Raw genomic sequence first — 20832 nt, 5'->3', positions numbered from 1 at the left:
TAGTTCAGATCACGTTGCAGGTAGCCTTCAGTAAAACGTCAGCGCATCCTGCTCTGGAACCACTGATACCTGGCCATGCCCATGGATTCTAGCAGACCCCGACCTGTGGCATCTTGGGGAGGCAAAAACAGCCATCTCCTCTGACCTTGGCTACTACGGCAACGCCGTTTCACTTTTGACAGAATGGCTCTGTTTTCCCACAAATAACCTCAGACAGCTGCCCAACGTGTCGAGAAAGGAAGGAAGATTTACCGCTGTTTGGCCTGAGACCTCAAGGCCCAGGCTTGAGCTGCGTAACCCGATAGAAAATTCCATAACGAATGTTAACGATCTCATAATTCAGCCATTGTTGCATAGACGATGCAAATACTTTTTGTTTTGTTGCTGCTCTGCCATTACAGTTCATTTTTAAAAGAACAGCAAGAACAAGAGTCATTTAGAGGTAATTACTATTAGGAAAGAAATGAGCATATAGTATAATGGACCCGGGAGTGGAAGGTTTTATTAGTTGCAAAATATTCCAGATGCCATGTTGGTTTGTCTCCACTGGCTTTGTGTGCAAAGCCAGGTGCAGAAAACCTGAGTACAGGTCAAACCTCTGTCATTTTCATCTTTCCAGGGGAAGCAAGATGCTCAACTACGGCATGGACTAAAAAAAAAAAGAAAAAACCCTGCAGTAAAAACGACAAGATTTTGGAAATGATAGAATTTCTTAGAGGTTTGAGTGCCTTTCCCTGTGATGATATTATTGTTAAATTGTAAGACACCTTCTTACATTATAGTAGAGATGATCCCAAGTCTTCTCTACAAGGTGTCAAATTCTATTTTATGGGATTTGTAATTCTGTATTGCAAAGAAAAAAAAAAAAGGAATTTTCCTCAGTCACTAATACTACTAACTTACTGCAGTTTTGTAATTCTAAACTAAAACAGCAGCAGCAACAAATTACATCTGAGTAAACTTAAAAAGAAGTAATGGGGAGCTACTGTACTGTTGTGTCACTTTGGAACCTTACCTCTGCTCTATCCCTGTTCAATTAGAGCGCTTCTGTTGGCCTCTAAGTGCAGCCCAGAAAAGCTTTCGTCACAATTATTATATCTTAAAATGTCAACTTCCTACTTTGCCACCAGTTAAAAAAAAAAAAAAAAATGCACCTTATGCACCTGCGTGTATGTGTGCTGCCTGTGCAATTGACAAATGACAAAGCAGATTATTCCAAACACATTTATTACAGTGATGTATCCACACGCCTGCTCTTTCCCGGCAGGGAGGCACTGCAACATTAAAAACTTGACGAAACAAATCTAAATTGAACGCTTACATCTGGATTTACATTCAAATACAACAAATCAAAAAGGGACTTGATTTTTTTACAACTGGATTTACTGAAATATCAATAAAGCCTTTTTCTCTGACATGCTGGACCGGAGGAGGTGTACATGAGTTAGACCAATATGAAGCTACATCACCACCCATGGTATTCAATGTTCCTACCTTACCGTGATTGGTGGCTGAATGTAGATCCGACAGGACAAGTTTGGGCGGTGGAAGTTTATGTATCTATGTGCCCAGTGTTGTGTCTATTTAACTAAGAGCTGGGAGATGTATTGGCATATGATTTGAGACTTGACATTGTCTGAGAATATGGTGATCACAATTCTGTGTTACAGCTTAAATTTTGATTAATCCCTTCTTGAACTGCAATACAGAACAGGCATACAAGTTTTAGTGCCTTTACCTGCTTTACTGTATTGGACCTACGGGTTCAGCTCAAATGGTCATACCTTAAATGCAGTCATGTTTTCAAAATCAAGGTACTCAAGTAAGTCAAATGCATTCATTATGGTGTTTAATTTTTTGAAATATTGCCCACTTTTTTATAATCTACAGAAAATCTGTCAGAATGGCAGACTATCTGTCATGAGCAGCAATATTACTACTATCCAGGCTCGGAGGACTGAAATCAGGCAACGCTAACATTGGTGTGAATGTGCAACAGAGCAACATTTGTACTGAAAAAACGAAAAACTCAGAGAGAGAGCGATAAGAAGCCTGTGCAGTGAAGAGACTCTCCCAGCGGAGATGCAGCCTTGATGCTCCTCTCTCACTGCTCAAGTCTCTCACTGCCAAGTAAACACAGCCACTGTCCTAATGAGTAGGTAGAAGAGCAAAAGGTGTCTGGGAAAGATGTGCGACTCCCGTGGATGACAGGAGGAGAAGTAAAGGAGCTGTTCCTTACATGATAATCATGTCCTGTGCCGCACAGCTGCCTAAATAGAACCTGGATTATAACAAATATTAGAAATGAGGCTGATGATGAAGCCACTGCCAGGTTCAACTTTAATAGTGTTAAATCTTCCCAAGTGCTGCCAGATGATTATAAGGATCAAATTCAAAGACATTTATAATAATCAACCCCTTCAAGAGAGAAAAAGAGGGAAATATCAAAGATCTATGTATGTAAACGAAGCAAAGGAAGCGCTTAAAGTAAATGTGAAGGGGAATGTCCAGAAAATATGTGTGGAAGAATGGATTCTGGCAGTTTCTGGTTAATCTTGCGGGGACAAGCCAATAAAACTAAAGATCCAAATTGAAGAGAAATGAAAAGAGGGAGAAAGAGTTTTAAGTTTACATGAAAACGAGGGCAGCTGTCCAGCGAAAACTGTCCACTCAAAGTGAATGGGAATAAAAACACTGATCCCTGTTTTCTTTTTTTTTGCTATAGCTATCAGTACTCTGTTCATCCTACCTCTCTCTCTCTCCCCCTCTCTCTTTTTTATCAGCATCCTGAAATGTCTTTGGTTTTGTTGCGTCGTTGGAAACGTGTGTCAGCAGGGTCAAAACCTTGCTCGCGGGCTCCGAACAGAGCCCAGCTGGGAGTCTTGGCCATGTAGTCCGAGGCTGAGAAGCTCCGCTGCCCCCCACTCTCCTCGTGTGCCCGGACCAACTCCTGGAAACGCTCGTAGTCAATCCACGTCCACCACTCACCATCCACCTTGAACTGAAAGCAGACGTAAAAAGGGAGAATGAGAGAGGTAGGGAGAGAGGCTATACATATAGATACTCTATCTGCTGGCTTCTGGAATCTTTTTAAGGCATTTATAATGATAACTGGAATTCATTTAAGGACGTATCTGATAACTAAAATAAAGAAACCAAGGAAGATCTCATTTTTAGTAACAGCAAGCAATCCAGCTGGAGGTTTGAGGAAGGAAACACAAAACAGAAGCTACCACTGGTAGTCCTATTCTCCATTTGGTCTAACTTTTCCAATCTGCGTCGGTAAAGGGCTGCAACTAGGAATTATTTTTATCACCGACTAATCAAATGATTTACTTTGATTAATTGATTAATTATGATCTATAAAATATCACAAATAATTAAACAGATCCACCTGTTATCATGGCCCGTAATGAACAGGAAATAAATCCAACAAACTTTTTCTCTGCATCTGTGAAGTCTTAATCAGAAAATGATATTGTTACCTCAATCTAATTTTATATATGACTCAGAGTAAAACTGTTATAAAATAAATAATGGGAAAATTAGATCTTAAAAAAATCTTATTTATTCTATTCATGTGGTATAAATCGTTCTAATGTGCTTGGATACAGAAAGAAAGAATTGGACAACCACTGACTGAAGAAACACACTTAAGAAAAGTGCTGCGTATTCCGAAGGTACACGATAAAGAATTTACAGGTCTGATCAAAAAGACCAACAGTGAATAAAGAGCGTCTTGCTTCACCAATCCCACCTCCTCCCTTCTCCTCGCATCACCCCTTTTATCAGTCACTGCTTCTTACTCCCTCAACCAATTCGCCATCCATCTTAGTAAAGAGAAAAAAAGAGGGAGATAAATGGACAGAAGGAGAGCAAGGAGCTGAAAGGACTGTGTGTTTATTTGCGAGAGGCACGCTAACCACCAGAGAAAGAACAGCTTATGTGCTTGACAGTGAGGTAAAGCCTCTAACATCATTGTGCCTCTCTAATCCTGCTTGTTTTTGCAAACCAGCGCAGGAGGTGAAGAGCGTGACCTCTACTTTCCCAGCACACAGCGGTGTTCTCCAATTGAAACAATACCATGTTTCCCTCGTGGTCTGCAAAGGTGGGAAAGACTGAGACGAGACAGAGAGCAAGCAAAGCGGCAAGCATGCGTTACATACGACAGAAGCTCTCTTTTGGAGTTTAGCGTTGTTTATGGCAGTATGTCGCAAAGTTTGATCTTCAAAACGGTCCTTGATGACTTGAACTCACTCGTGGGTATTGTTTGGAGGTTTTTTTTGGTAGGCTGTAACTGGATGTAAAGTGGTGCAAAGTTGTCACTAGGGCCAACTGTTGTGCTTTTAGCTCTCAGCATTTAGCATTTAAAAGCTCTTTCAGGTTCATGGCTGCTTTGGCCAGACCCCCTTGTGTGCACTGGGGCTTGCTTTTTTTTTCTTAAATCCTCACCCTTAAACCAAACTGCTTCTACATCTGCAATTCACACAACAGGAAGGGAAAAAAAGCTAGCGTTGCATCACTGACGCTCTTAGAAAAGACAATATCTCAAAATGACAGAATCCACTCATGAAGGACTTACATTTATTTCCCCAGTTAAAGACTTCCTGCTGGAGATGATGGCCCACTGAGGGAGTAACGGCATCAAGCATTTGAGTGTTAGCCTTGAGATGCCCCGTGCCTGCCTCCCCCAACAGAGAAAAGCTACTCGCTGCATTGCTAATGATGCCCGAGAAAAGGGGGGGGAGATTAAAGCAGTGCCTATCGGGAGTTAATGTTTCTGGTAATGAGAAGGGGTGATATTTGGTTAGTCGGCATCTCGGCAAACAATTTCAGTCTCTAAGCGACAAAGCAAAGCTGTGCTGTATGGGAAGAGAACAAGATGGCCTGTTGTTTTTTCACTAACTGCGACTTTGCGGAGGATCACTGAGGACAGCTTCTTCACTGAGTACCGCAGGAGGTGCCTTCATGTATGAGCACATGCCAATGAGCTGTACAGTACTTTCACACAGATGTCTCCTGCTTTCTTTCAAGAAAGAGAGAAAAGTCAGCGTTTTTTTTTTTGCTTACAGAGGATCAAATAATAGACTTTGAACACATTTTGTGTTACACTTTTCCTTGCTGAACCAGCTACCAAACAAACATCACATCGTACACATGAGAGGCCAAGTGCAAAAAGCCTTTCACGTATACCATCCAGTTGTAATCACAAGTCAGGGGAGACTCAGGGATTCTGTCTCAGCTACAGTATCTGCCACTTGGTGAGAACTACTACAGAACTCTCAAAAATTACAGAACAGTTACAGTTCAGTTACATTTAAATAAACTCAAATATCATCACTAACACGTCTATTTCAACCGAGTATCTGGTTTCATTGCCAGCAAACCACTGTACAGACTGTATTTAACATGATAAAGACGGCTAAGTTAGACTCAAAGCTACAATATGCAATGTCTGAAAATCAAGCTACTGCTAGCATGAGACTCGAAAGCAAACCAACCAGCTTCTCCCACCCCTCTCTCCCTGCTCCTTTAGGATCCGCTTAGCCCTTCACCTACATCCTTCTGTGTACGCTGTCTCAGCTAATGGAGAAACCAGGAGCTTGTTGTTAGCCAGTGTGTCAGCCACCGCCAGGGCTTCCAGCTGATAACACCACCTTGAAGACTCGCAAGAGCCTGCAAGACGAGTAGCAGACCAGAAGCGCGTTCACATAATGATGGACAGCAATGAGCTCCCACCCCTGACTTTGGCCTTCTCCGATTGATTAGGAGGGTGAGGGTCAAACTTTAGAAGGGTATCTCTCTGCACTGCTGCCAGGCTGTTCAATGAGTTTGAGTCACAGAAGCCTTTGACAGCACTTCTCCACGTTAAGATATGTTTTGGAGCCTATTTCCACCAACAAACATTGAAAAAAAATTACCTACTTTGCTATAATTTATAAATCTGGTGTGACTATCAATGGAAATCATCTTGAAATCATCTTGGAATCAAGTCTGTGTGTGTGTGTGTGTGTGTGTGTGTGTAGATAGCAAGCTTGTTGTGTGAAGCACTTGGAACAGCTTCAAATCTTTCATGTCAGTCTCATGATCGGTCATTTTATACGCCGAATGATGTAACACAACACTAACATTTCCTTGGCTTGTAAACTACAGTTACCAAGTAAATTTGTAAAGCACTGTCTGTGTGCCAGCTCAGTGCCCTGTGTAGCATGTGCACCAGCCCAGTAGGAGGCTATAGGAGACATTTTTGTTCCTCGCAGTAATGACAAATAGGAATACATTTGACATGATGTTTGACTGCAAAAACGGATGGTTTCACTTAGACTTTAAAAACACACTAAAACAACAGGTCTACTGATAACATTTATCAAGACAGAGAAGGGGCTGGTAGGGAAAGCAGAACGAGCGGTGACAGAAGCGCAGATGTGGAAAGAGAGAAATGCCTATCAATGGTAGCAGCAGGGACAGAAAAGGAACTAATGATGATGATGTGTCAGTGCACAGAGGATGTATCGCTACTCGCTGTTAAAGAGTGATATCTCACACACACACACACACACACACACACGCACAGCTCTGATGTCTTTTAAAAGACTACATCAAACAGTGATATCACCCAACTGGAACTCTATGATGTGAGGACGGTGAAATAAGCAAGCATGCACGACTGATGTGCTTTCCTGTGATGTGTTTCAAACTCTGCTGTTATGCATGTTAACATGAAAACCTGGAAGACTCCATATTCTGGATTCTCTTCCCGCTGAGACTGTGTTGCACGAGGACAGTACGCCGAAGACGCTTAACAGAATAACATCAGACCTTCCGTTCACAAGAGGAACCCTGGAAATATCTTCAGTTCCCAAACTCTGCAGGATTTTTGGTGACCACCCAAAGACAGTGGTGTGCCGGCATCCATGCATCTGTAAACGTTTACAAAGCGAGGCACTCGTGGTAAAGGTTCTAGTTTTTGATTACTCTTTAATTTTCATTTACTCTCAACTCCCCTTTCTACCTGAGAGCGTCTCTGTCCTTGTTTTAGTTCAATTTTAATGTTGATGCACCAATTCCAAATTTTCCTCTCCAGATACTAATTTTGATACATAAACTCTTATATCAGCTGATACCAAGGGCGGATTTTAAACCTGTGCTCTAGCACAATTACGGGAACAATTTCGCACAATAATCATTCCGCTAGATTTAAGGCGATATTAAGTTGTAACTACACATGACTTGGTAATCATCAGTAGAAATGTTCACACACTGTTTTTTTTGGGGGGGGGGGGGTTTGCAAATGTTAGTTAGATTGTTCTTGTCGTTTATAAAGTCGTGTTGTTCCAATTCATAAAAGACGGAAACAAAGAGACAAAGAAACAATCTTTAATGTGGATCAATCGCTTGCAGAAGCAATTAAATCCAGTATAACCAATACATTCACTACATTTTACAAACTGGACATTCCTGATTTTATTTTTATCTTTATTACAATGGTTAAAAGTGATTAGTGTGGAATGTCTCAAGTTGCACTACATTCACTCTTGATTTCACATGCAGTATGTAGTGAATAGCTTGAATAACAGGCTTCACCTGACACATTACAGTCATTTTGGCTCATACTTTATGGTTTCGCTTTAGGCATTCAGGGGATTTTCTCTCTCGTTATGTAAATCATTTTCCTCACTGTCCTCAACACCCATGTCTTTTGACTTGTCACTCAAACTTGCATACCTGAATTAACATCGCACTGCCCGCTCGCTCTCACCAGCCATGATGATAACCATTCATGACAGAGTGAGCAACTGTCATCTCACGAAGAATAAGTAATTCAACATACGTTGACTATTGTGTTAGCCATTACAGTCAGGATGAAAAAAATCTAAAGAGTCCATGGCAAATTTTATTTTTCATTATCCAGCAATTTTTCATTCTGTAAACAGAACTAGTGTCATTTTTAACATTAACATGGAAGTTTTCTTTGAATTTATGCCTCTCTCTCCCATGTTATAATTTATTTTTAATTGCTCTACTTTCATTTAACTTTGATAACCTTTATACACTTTCTCCCTTGCAGTTTTATAAACGAAAAGCGTGCACTTCTCTGTCAAACTCGCTTTTTGGGGGGGTGCAAATGTTAGTTAGATTGTTCTTGTCGTTTATAAAGTCGTGTTGTTCCAATTCATAAAAGACGGACACTAAGAGACAAAGAAACAATCTTTAATGTGGATCAATCGCTTGCAGAAGCAATTAAATCCAGTATAACCAATACATTCACTACATTTTACAAACTGGACATTCTTGATTTTATTTTTATCTTTATTACAATGGTTAAAAGTGATTTGTGTGGAATGTCTCAAGTTGCACTACATTCACTCTTGATTTCACATGCAGTATGTAGTGAATAGCTTGAATAACAGGCTTCACCTGACAAATTACAGTCATTTTGGCTCATACTTTATAGTTTCGCTTTAGGCATTCAGGGGATTTTCTCTCTCGTTATGTAAATCATTTTCCTCACTGTCCTCAACACCCATGTCTTTTGACTTGTCACTCAAACTTGCATACCTGAATTAACATCGCACTGCCCGCTCGCTCTCACCAGCCATGATGATAACCATTCATGACAGAGTGAGCAGCTGTCATCTCACGAAGAATAAGTAATTCAACATACGTTGACTATTGTGTTAGCCATTACAGTCAGGATGAAAAAAATCTATGGCAAATTTTATTTTTCATTATCCAGCAATTTTTCATTCTGTAAACAGAACTAGTGTCATTTTTAACATTAACATGGAAGTTTTCTTTGAATTTATGCCTCTCTCTCCCATGTTATAATTTATTTTTAATTGCTCTACTTTCATTTAACTTTGATAACCTTTATACACTTTCTCCCTTGCAGTTTTATAAACGAGTGCGTGCACTTCTCTGTCAAACTCGAAAACATAAAGATATAAAGAAACAGACATACACACAGTGGGGGGAAAAAGCACGATTGGAGATACAGTGTGTGTATTTGAAACTGACGCTTCTCTCCTCTGTCTTTTCTTGAAAAAGCCTTTACAGATGCTTAAAAAGCCCCAAAAGACGCAGTGAGTGCAAAACGCTGTTCATTCTTCTCACGGTGGCTCAGACTTAGCTATTAGTTAACAGGCAGATAGATCCTGCTTCAGACCATCAAACACGAATGCTGCAATCTGCGTGACTGAGTGCAGCAAGTGGAAAGAGATGGAAAGAATGTGCCTGTGAGTGTGTATATTAAGAAATACTGACAGTGGTGGGCGAGAAGGTGCAAATACATCAAGGTGTCTAAAGCAGTTGCACAAAAGGCCACTGTTATATTTATGCTGGTGAGAGAATGATAGAGAGAGAAAAAAAAGAGTTGGAAGAGGAAAGAGGGTGTGTGTGTGTGTGTGTGTGTGTGTGTGTGTGTGTGTGTGTGTGTGTGTGAGAGTTTGTGTGTGTGCGAGTGTCGTCACCAAGAACATAATGATAGTGATGATGATCTTTGTATGTGTTTATACAAGGGCCTTGCATGTCAGTTCATTTGTATAAACCAGAACTGCATTTCTAAATTGCATTTTAGAGAGAACACTTTACAGAATGTGTGTGCATCATTTTTTAACCTGACCAACGGTCTACAGCTATGCTACATCTCTGTGAGGCTGTATTTCATGCTAATGTTGGCATGCTAACATACCCACAATGGCAATGCTGTGTCATGTTTGGGCGGTATGATGTTTACCGTGTTCACCATCTTAGTTTAGCGCATTAGCATGCTTACATTTGCTAATTCGCACAAAGTATGGCTGTGGCTGATGGGAATATCGTTGGATCTGCAGGTCTTTGGTTGACTGATAGACCGAAATGGCCATCCCTAAAGCCAAACCAATAGCGTGGGTAAAAACAGACTGCCATTTATAGAAGTTCATCTCAAATCTTGTATGCATACTGTTTCCAGCAAAAACCAAATTAATTACCTCCGCCTGTGTCTGTCTGTTTGTTGTTTGTTGTTTGTTTGTTTGTTTGTCAGCAGAGTTACGCAAAAAGTACTGAACTGATTTGCACCAAACACGGAGGAGCGATGGCGCATGGGCCAGGGAAGAAACAATTAAAAACTTGTGCGTGAAGACATGTCTTTTGAAGACAGGAAATAAACATGTCACTGTGTATTAGAAAACTTGTCTAATAAAGGATAAACATCATGTGCCATAACACAGAGGTAAATAAATCAGTAAGCAGCTGCATGAAAACAAAGATCCAGTAAGTAAAAACAACGGAGGATTAGGCGTTTGGGTGCTTAAATAAACTGAGATGACACATTGAGCACTCCATTTATGTGTGTTTGTGTGTGTCTGTGTCTGTGTGTGTGTGTGTGTGTGTGTGTGTGTGTGTGTGTGTGTGTGTTTCTGTGTTTCTGTGTGAGATAAGGTGGTGTGGATGCCTAGCTGACTGGCTTGAATTTCTGTTCTTTCAAAGAGAGCCAAGACAGCATTTACTCATCATTCATTAATTATTGACAGACAGTTGCCTTGGCAGAACCCAACACTGACTGATGCTGTCTGGGGGGGGGGTGAGCCTCTGCCAGAGCAAACCACTCTGATGTTGCATATTTCGAAAGGAGGGCAGACAGGGGAATAAATTATATAAATAATACAACAAGACAAAATCAAAACACCAATTTAAAAACTAGGAACCAGCAGTGAGTTTATGAGCTGTCTGGAGAGTTACTTTGAAAGAAAATGGAGATAAAGGACGTGTGTTTTTGTCTCTAAAACAAACTGCTGTGAAATCACAACAGATCACCATGTTCATATTATTCTTGTTTATATCTGAAGGGATACTAATGCAGTGTCCACTGTCTGGGTCCGCTGATAACAATGAAAACTTAGAAATTCGAATATGCAAAAACAGCACTAGCTGTTCGCCAATAAATATCCAGCAGCCTCTGGCACCTAACGAACATGTATGTACCTACACCAAAACATACACCGGAACTAGTTTGACACTTACACTGTAGGGTGGAGGGTAAAGAGACTACGCACAATGACTCTTTTTCTGAAAATCTACTTATTTTGTCCAAATTAATGATCTAGCCAAATCGGATTAATCAAACTTACCTGATAGCAAGTATAAAAACAGAATAAAAACAGCTAATCACAGCAAAGTATGAGTGTGTATTACTGAACTTAACACAATCACCGACAGAAATTGCTACGAGTATAGTACTTGCAAGCAACATTAATTACATCAAATGCTTAAGCCTTTTCTCAACACGAGGGCTGCAACAAAAGATTATTTTCATTATTGATAAATCTGCGGATTAGTTTCCCACTTACTCATTTGGTCTAGAATATGTGAGAGAATAGGGAGAAATGCCATCACAATTTCCAACAAGACAACTTCAAATAGTGCGTTTTGACAGACCAACAGTCTAAAGCTCAAGGATATTCAACGACTCACAAAATCCAAAGAAATATTCACATTTGAGAAGCTGGACCCAGTGAGGTGCAAGAGCTCAAATTTCAGTGTTCATTATGATTAATGGTATACGCTGCAGATGTGGAATGTTACGTAGTTATTTGTGACCATCTGGAGCTGAGTTCATACCTTGGTGTGTGCGATGAGCAAACAGTTGGAGTGCTCATGCTCGCAGGCGATGTCATACTGAGGCAACATGTCAGCCAGCTGCTGGACAAAGGCCACGACTTCCTGGTGCCAGGGGACGTTAGCCATGGTCAGACTGCTGGCGGAGCTTTCCCCGCAGTATGTCACACCCTGGACACAAAGCACACAATCAGAAACAAAGCACAGAAAAGACAGAGCTTTACGATGTATTGACCAAAGGAAAAGAGCAACCCTGCAAAAACACGATGAAAATCTCCTACTATATACACTTTTGCAAAGCAAGTCTTTGTCTCCACAAACCAGGATTTTTGAGGCCAGTAATTACATATATTAAAGGCTACTTCAGTTTTATAAATCTAAAAACTAAACACTGACCAATATTTGTTTATTACTAAAATACATTACTAAACTTCACTTACTTGTCTTAACTTGTAAAGATTTGAACTGAGGAAGGATCATTTACACATAAGCTGATTTTGTGAGGTTAGCTTTTAGTATCAAAGATGACAGTATCAGTAAACATAATAGCACATTTGGAACATCAAAAATACATTAATTGGGTATTTCTTTCTTGTAAATAACCCTGGATGGAACACAACAACAACAACAACAACAACAACATATTCTTGATTCAAAATAAGGGTCAACATTCAAAAATAAAAAGGCAGGCTGTAAACATTTGTGCAAGGAAGCAATTGCTTTGGATATCTTCCAATTTATATACAGATACCAATATATCTGTGATAATCCAGTAACAGCCAAAGATATCAGCATTTACATTTTTTTAAGTATTCACATAAAGGGCTGGATTTACATTTCACAGCTGGTACCACACATGATCGCTGGATACCATCTGATCCTGGCCTTTGATTTAAAGGAATAAATTGTGCTGTTTTGACAGAGCATCGATCAAAGTTCTCTGAAAAATCTGGGAATCTGACAAATGACGGTGTCTCCTGTTGTTTTCACTTTTAGTTGGGCTACGTGATTTTTAAGGGAAAGCAGCGCCTAGAAAGCTGATTAGTGGCTTATGACAAATAAGTTGCTGATTGATGTCACACTAAATCCACCCAGGGAGACAGTCTCCTCTTGTGTTTCCTTCTTTCAGCAGCATCAGGGAAATGATTGACAAGTGCTCAATGCCATTTGCATTTTCTGAGTCTTATGACTCGCATGTTCGGACACTTAATTTTATCAATCTAGCATAAGATTATGCCACTAAAATATTAGATGACCATAAATTTGATAGCATCATGACTTGCACTAGTGCAGATGCACTGTGTCACTGTAGTTCACAGACACAGTTTTGGCTTCCGGCAGAATTAAGCCTTGATTGCTTGATGGTGCCAGAGCAACAGATATTAATTCAAAACTTAAAAGCTTCTTGGATGACTGTTATTCTGGCTGGTAGGTGGCGAAACATTTCACAAACTCCAGTGAGGCTATGTGCATACCAAAATATTACAAACTAACTAACAAGCCCACAAGTAACTCAGTCATTGGACAATTTTGGTGACTTGTCGTTGGGCATCATTGCTACTCGTCACCATTGATGAAAAAGCACTTCGCTGCTCTTGAAGCCTTTGCCCTCTCTGGTGGTCAATAACAGCTCACACTTAAATAGTTAAACACGGTGTGTATTTGTCCACTATGAAATCTGACATAACCTACCATAAGCAATTATGGAAATTACGCATCTTGTACTTCTGTATGATGTTAGTGAATGGGTAACAAATCAACAGATAAATGCAGAAATCTGTCCATCATAATCATTGGTTTAGATCAACTATAGATTTCATGCGACAAAATTAACTAAACTAATTAAATAAAGGAGCTGCCTTCACTTTTTCAAAAAGTATCTTCTTAGTCTGGAGAGTACGGTTGACAAAAAGTCTTTAGCAACAACTTCTGATTATCACCAGTGAACTTGGGAGCTGACATATAATTTCTGATTTGAATGTTGAGAGAAACTGAATAGGAAGTGAAAAACCATCCGGCCTTGGCCCCAAAAAAAAAAAAAAATCAAAATTGCAGGCTGAACGCTGGGTGTTTTCTGATCAATATTGGCAAATATGTGCTGTGATTACAAGTGATGAAGAAGGAGAGGCACTGAGAGAACAACAGTTCCCTTTGGCAGAGACAAACTATTGATGAGTTGGGCTGAGAGCAGAAAGGTGTGAGGGCGCCATGAAGGGAATGTATCTTCGATGCCCATTTTGTATGAACTGAAGGGATCTGCAGAAAGCTCCAAACCAGTACCCTCCAATACAAGACCCACATCAGCAATCAGATTTATCATTCGTTTTTTATGCTGGGCTTTAATATAGTGTCAAGAGTATTTGGACTTTCAGGTTTCAGTCCCTAATTAATGCGTCACACATTCGTCATTGTTTATTGTATTACAATGTCAAGCTGTCACCATGAACTAAGGCAGTTAAGTGGCAGACTGACCTTTGAGTTAAGTTGCACACCAATAATACTGTAGAGGTGGCAGACACAACTGATTTACAATCTGCAGAGGTTTTATGCAACACTGAAACAGCCTGTCAAAGTCTCCTAAATCTGATCTTAAAGGAAGTAGAAACAAGGGAAAGAGAAAGCTTGGATGGTAAAGTGGTAAAGTCTGGGTTAACAGCGAGAGAATGACATGTACCTGCAAGGTGATCCTTGAAACTTTTATCCCTGAAACCCAAGAATGCTCAGTATAACAATTTTCTGCTGAAAAAAATCTCTTCACCGACCAAAGTGTTGGATGGTCATATCACTTTGCTAAAGAGAACTCCTACACCCATGAAATGTACAGAACTGAACTAGCGGTGGGTAAATCATTTTTACAGTATTACTTGGTCCTTTGTTTGTTTGTTCATCCATGTATAATGCTTTCTGCTTATTGCAATATGAACCACTTAGGTGAATGATAGTATGCGTTCTTCAGGCTGCACAAAGCTGCCCAACATAGTAATAATATGGTTGTGGCTTGTAGTCAAGGCAGCAATGCAGTTGTTTTTGTAACTGTGGTGCCAAACTCATACACAAGTGCAACGGTTTGTTTGGGATTCTGAGCTAAATTGCGCTACCACATCCCTTTGGTGCAAACATGCTGCATTTAAATCAGTCAAGGTTACTCACTTCAACATTTCTTACCAAGTTTTAATTTTTATTCACACATATACACACGGACCACCCTTGTGGCGATGTGCTGTAATAGAGCCAAGGCAGCAGCTGTGCCACCGTAATTCTGTTGCCCGGGAACACGGTCTCATCCTCGCCCAGGTAACTCATAGAGGAAAAACAAGAGTACTATTTGTATGTGTGTGAATGTGTGCGTCTGCAGTTTTGAGTAAGAAAATGTTTTAGAGCATGTTAAAAATGAAGCCAGGCATCTAGCCAGTTTCCCTTTTGTCTTTCTAGTAACCATATACGATCCAAAAACAGCAGTGAACAAAGAGTTCTATACTAGATACCTGCATAATCCCATTGTTTCAGCCAACCAGCCATCCATAATCAACCTCTGCTGTAAAGCTTTACACCTCACATACTGTATCATGTTCCTCTGAGGACTAACTGCTCTCAAAAACGTGGTGTTTGCTTAAAAAAAAAAAGATTGTGAATGGTCGTGTCGTTAATTTCCCGTGAGCTTTGTTGAAAACCAATGAAAGCTTGTGCATTAGCATATAAAGCCCCTTACCCACACTTACATCATTAGCTTGGTTTAAATATTCTGGCGATTTTATGTCCACTGCACAGAGAAAATTAAAACTGGACAGGATTGTGCAAGTTGGTAAAACCAACTGAGGATTTCATATGTAGTATAAGTTTAAAATTATTTTCACTAACATTAAGTGGTGCCAAATTATGAAAATCTCAATTGGTTAAAAAATATACATGTTTAAAAATCACTTAAATTCTATTTAGTTGTCACTGCATATCTCTCAGTTACGTATTTTTTTTTATTGTTAAAACTGTTTAAACTAAATACAATGAGTAGAACTTAAACCCATAAAAAAGTGGTCTGTCTCAGTAAAGAGAAAAACTGACGGCTCTTTTTGAGGTATCCACTTGCTTTCCTCTGTGGCAGACTACACAAGACATTCTTAAAACTGATCTCTTTCTCTGATTGGCCCGGCTATTTTGACACTGTCATTCACATTTATTCAAGTGTGTCCATTCAACAGCCCTAGGGGATCTCTTCCTCCAGTTGTGAACTGCGGCCATTTCTTCTGTAATTTAACCACATACGTCTTGAAGTGCTACTTGCAATTTCACCTCATAAAAGAAATCCAACACGGCTCTTTACTCTTTAGGGGTTGAGTTTGGAGAGAGAGAGAGAGAAAGGGTGCGGCTGGGGGTAAGATAGGGCAGGGATGCCGGACAGAATTTATGAGGGACCTTAGTGTAATCAGCCTTGCCTGGAGGCTCACTGAATAAAGATCAACTATGCAGGACTCAGTATAAATCACCAGGAATGGAAAAAGCAGGAGGAGGGAGCAATGGCAGGAGACGGGAAAGGATCTTTGAGATACACGGAACAAATAGATGTACTGTATCATTGAGGAAGTTATGAGAGTGTGGGGGAGATGGAAGTAAAGAGTGAGAGCCATTCACCTGTTCACAAATAATCTATATCTTTTGCCTTTAATGGAAATCATAAATGCTAATCTTCAAGGCCCCCCTCACTGTGTGCAACATACAGCTGTGTGCCTTTGATCAAATTTATCTGTACATTTACACCATTGCCCAATCCCTGCTCCCCCTCTCTCTCTTTCAATAATCCATTTCCTTCCTAAGCGAGGGAGGTAGCAGTGGCAGGTAAGTGGTATTGATGCTGCACCTAGATGATAGATCACACATTGGACAAAAATTGGATAGCGGATGGTAAATTGTACAGGCAGAATGTGTTGCAGCACATAAGATGATGGACTAATAATTAATAGTTCAATAACAAAGGTCTTGCTGCGGGCGACGGTGGACACGTGCACACCCCTGCAATATATCATTTCTACAGATCCACACATCGAATGCACGAAGAACACTAACTCTCTAACTCTATATATAATACACACACACAAAAACATACACGTATACATACATATATACGTATACATACATATACAAACACACACACATACACATATACATACACACACACACACACACACACACACACACACGCACACACACGCACACACACGCACGCACACCCGCACACACACACATATATATGTTGGACAAACCACCATCTTTATGGCTTTGTTTCAGAGGCAAAAGTACAAATTGTGTCACTGTCCAAATACTTATGTACCTAACTGTATTAAAAAAATATAAAAGTCATAAATAAAATGCAAAGTTACTATTAAGCCATTCCAAAGACCTCGTGCTAATGCCATGGTCCCCCATCAGTCAGCAGTGAGGGCTAATTTGAGAACTGATGATATGAAAGAACAACTCGCTCTGTCATACTGCCACCAGTCCATCCTGGGTCCATTACTGGGCTCATGGTGCTGAAGTCGATAGCATGCCCACAGCTCAGCGGCCAGAGGGGTTCATTTCATCAGTAAAGGACAATATACCACTCATAGGTAGGAGGATGGGAAGTGGGGGCAGAGAGATAAGAGAGACAGAGGAGATCATTTAGAGGCGAAAGACAAGAAAGAGATGAGAAAGTGAGAGAGAGTTAACCCTGACAGTGACCCTTTAACTGTGCCAGAGAGACAGGTTAAACTATTTTTTCAATTATTTTACTGTGGTTTTCACTGACCTGAGGATCAAACTTTGAGAAAAATCAGAAAAAACATGACACGTAGATAAATCATTACCTACTGTAGACCTGGACATTGGACAACTGCCAGGCCAAAGGTGGGTATCAAATATGCAAATGAAAAACCACTGTCACAACGACCACTGACTGTGTGTATGTATGTATAATCATTTTTTCGATCACTAGTTTAGTCTATGAAATGTCAGAAAATAGTTAACAATGTCCATTACAGTTTTGCAGAGCCCAAGCTTATGTTCCTAAATTGGTTTTGTCTAACAGTCCAAATCCCAGAGACATTCACGTCACACCGATATAGAAACAGGGAAGCAGCAAATCTTTGAATTGGAGAAAACGGAACCAGACAATGTTCAGTACTGATAAATGACTTTTTAGTGGATTGTCAAAACTGATCGACAACAGAGGCCTATGTGACGTTCATAGAGTTTTGTGTGTGTGCTTATTGGTATCCAACTTCATCCCCTCTTGAAAATTAGAAAAATGTCAAAAATGTATGTGTTTTGGTTTCGTTCTTTCTTCTCCCTCTGTGTGATAAGAGCAACCTGTGCATGAACACTGAAAATGTCCGTGTAGCTTAATTGTATTAACATCCCAGTTCCTGTGTCAAGCACACAGCCACATTTGATGGGTATCCCCGATTACCTGTCCGATCCGATACTCCCTGCTGCCTTGTTACTGTTGCACTCTCTCCGATATAATGAAATGCCACGTAGCGTTGGATCAATACACACTCCTACATGAAATCTTTAACAGAAAAGCCAGGCAAGCCTCAGGGGGCAGCTTAGGTTCAGAAGTTTGTTTTTCACCTATTAACAGCACATCAGGAAACTTCATCATGAAGCCATGGCTTGCTTGAAGCGAGTTGGTGATTACTCAAGTTGAAATACAACGAACACGTAAGTGGGTAAATTAGCTTAATATAGAGGGAAAACAGAGAGAAGATAGAGATCCTTTAACTGTTACACAGCTGGTCGAATTCATTTGTGCACAGATGGCAAAAAATTGCTTTGACATTTACGGCACATGACAAACTTGAGTGCAAGAGCAGATTTGAACACAGAGAACAGAACTGGAAGAGAGACAGAGAGACAAAGACAGGGGAAAGTAAAGAGACATGAGTTAAGCATGGTTGCCCACAACACGACAGCGTATAGTCATAAGAGACGGTATCATAGATTAAAAAACAAAAAGAAAGATAAAGCAAATCATATGCTGAGAGAATTAGTAACAAACTCTGGAGAGTGGGTGCACTTGAAGGCTGAAAAGATTTCCTCTATCTGCTGGCTGTGTGATTCTAATGCCTGCACATTCCTTGGTGTGTTTCTGTACCTACATATTGTGTGATTTCTATGGTCTGTATTTTTGTATCTAGACTTACCTCTCAATGAACGGCCCCCTACACTTCATTAGGGGGAAAATGAAAAACTCCAGCCCCCCACCCCCTAAACACAGAACAGCAACACACAGAAACACACATTCTTGCTGCCTGTTGGCCATTCAGAAAGTTTTGTTTGACCCCCCCCCCGCATGCTTTCACCTTCCATCTGCAGGAATCCCCCATTACAGCACCAGCTCCCTCATCTCATTATTTTGAATAGAAAACTTGTATACTGCTGCAGTTTTCTGAAAGTTCTGAAAGTTTAATATTGACTTTGTAGGAAAAGTTATGTAAATGTTATGAATGTGGCTGTCAGTCTCTGTTTGGAATGCTATGAACTGGATGATTTGTTTGGTTTGTGCGCCTGCTGGCCAAACTTTTGTTAAGAAATCAGCCGAATGAAGGATCCATTTTCATTTCACAATCCACAATACTGTAATATTTTAAAATTTGCATGTGGGGCTACATTGCTAATACACAACGATCGGCAATCAGCATAAATGTTTCGGATTATATTATTAAAGTAAGTGCAGAGGTGCAAAAACAATGACCAGTTTTGTAATGTTAAACAATCTATGGTAAAATAAACATTCAAAACAAATTTCCATCTTTTTAATTACTACTGACTTGCGGCTGCATGCCTCCACCAACCAGTCAAGTTGCAGTTTATATCCACATCTGTCCAGACTCATGTGATATATGTAGTAAAGACTTTGAAGAAATTTAATAAAATGTATTAAGTGTATTTTGTCATAATTACCGTATGATTTCTTGAGATGTAGCCAAGTACGTGTTTTGCTAGGTCACAGTGACCTTGACATGTGACCTTTCAGCTCCAAAATCTAATCAGTTCATCCTTGAGTCGAAGTGAACGTTTGTGCCAAATATGAAGAAATATCCTCCAACTGTTCCTGAGATATCGCGTTCACGAGAGGAATAAAAATGAAGAAAATGCCACTCTGGTGGTTTTTTTTATTTATTTATATCAATGTGAACAGTGATCTCAAGTGGGCATCACTAACTTGAGGTGAGTGCATTTTTTCCCCTCACTGGCTGTCTTTTGTGTTTATAGTGCTACACTGTTGACGGACTGATAGGTCTACAGGGCGAACGGCTAAATCAATAGGCTGTTCAAGGCTACACCATTATTACATCCAGTCACTGCCTGCTTTGTATGTGCCTGCACACTTTCAACAAAATAAGTTGGGTCATAACCAATTCTGGTGTGTGTGTGTGTGTGTGTGTGTGTGTGTGTGTGTGTGTGTGTGTGTGTGTGTGTGTGTGTGTGTGTGTGTGTGTGTGTGTGTGTGTGTGTGTGTGGTGTGCTCTTTTTTCTGCACCATCAGCACCATGACTTAGCACCCGAGAGAAAGAACATAGAAAGGGAGAGGACAAGAACATAATTGCTGCCAGGTGTTGTTTAACATCATCTTTTTCTTTCTCTCCCTTAGAGATGATGGCCACTTCACCCAATGCAGATGTCAACGATGTGCATTGAGACCGGAAAACAGGCACATTTTACGGTCTTTGTTAGACTATCGACAGTCCTGCCCGAAGCTCGTGCTTAAATATGTTTTATAGGGGCAGGATATCTGTACAATATGTACCTGGACAGGTAGGGAGATATTTCAACGAGGCATAGTCTGGCACAGTCTTATCTCCAGTGCCCAACTGGTGCAGAATTTTCTTTTGGCTGACATTGATATTTGAAAGTTAAAAAATTCTGATACTAAGATATCACCAATATTTGTTTTTTAATATAAAAAAAAACATACACATGAACAAATATTTTTGATTACGATCCTCCTTAAATTTGGTTATTTTGGTTAAAATTTGGTTATTTGTGATTCAAATATGTACTGAACAGAACATTTAAACAAAAATAAACCTGACAGTGCTCTCTGGTGAACAAACTAAGTTAATGACAACACTGTTTCTAAGTTATCACAAACATGTGGCATGTCTGTAAAGTGTTTTTTTTTTTTTTTGTTAAATACTGCATGGGCTAACATTTAAGCTTATACTAGTATACAGGTGGGGGATCACGAAATTCCTGAAA

The 20832-nt window shown here is 40.0% G+C and overlaps 1 protein-coding gene across 1 annotated transcript in view; it reads right to left on the bottom strand.

The window, feature by feature from the left end:
* Positions 1-2704: 2704 nt before the first annotated feature.
* Positions 2705-20832, bottom strand: part of tyw1 (tRNA-yW synthesizing protein 1 homolog (S. cerevisiae)) — a 53334-nt gene continuing 35206 nt past the window's right edge. The window contains exons 15-16 of the mRNA XM_040130945.1: positions 11602-11769; positions 2705-3001 (exon numbers count right to left, since the gene is read on the bottom strand). Coding sequence (XP_039986879.1) covers positions 2780-3001; positions 11602-11769 — 390 coding nt within the window. The 3' untranslated portion in view covers positions 2705-2779. The remainder of the gene's footprint in view (positions 3002-11601; positions 11770-20832) is intronic.

This window comes from Xiphias gladius, chromosome 7 (assembly GCF_016859285.1).
Source record: "Xiphias gladius isolate SHS-SW01 ecotype Sanya breed wild chromosome 7, ASM1685928v1, whole genome shotgun sequence".
Taxonomy (NCBI): domain Eukaryota; kingdom Metazoa; phylum Chordata; class Actinopteri; order Istiophoriformes; family Xiphiidae; genus Xiphias; species Xiphias gladius.
The sequence above is the reverse complement of the archived record's forward strand: the minus strand, read 5'-3'. Positions and strand labels throughout refer to the sequence as shown.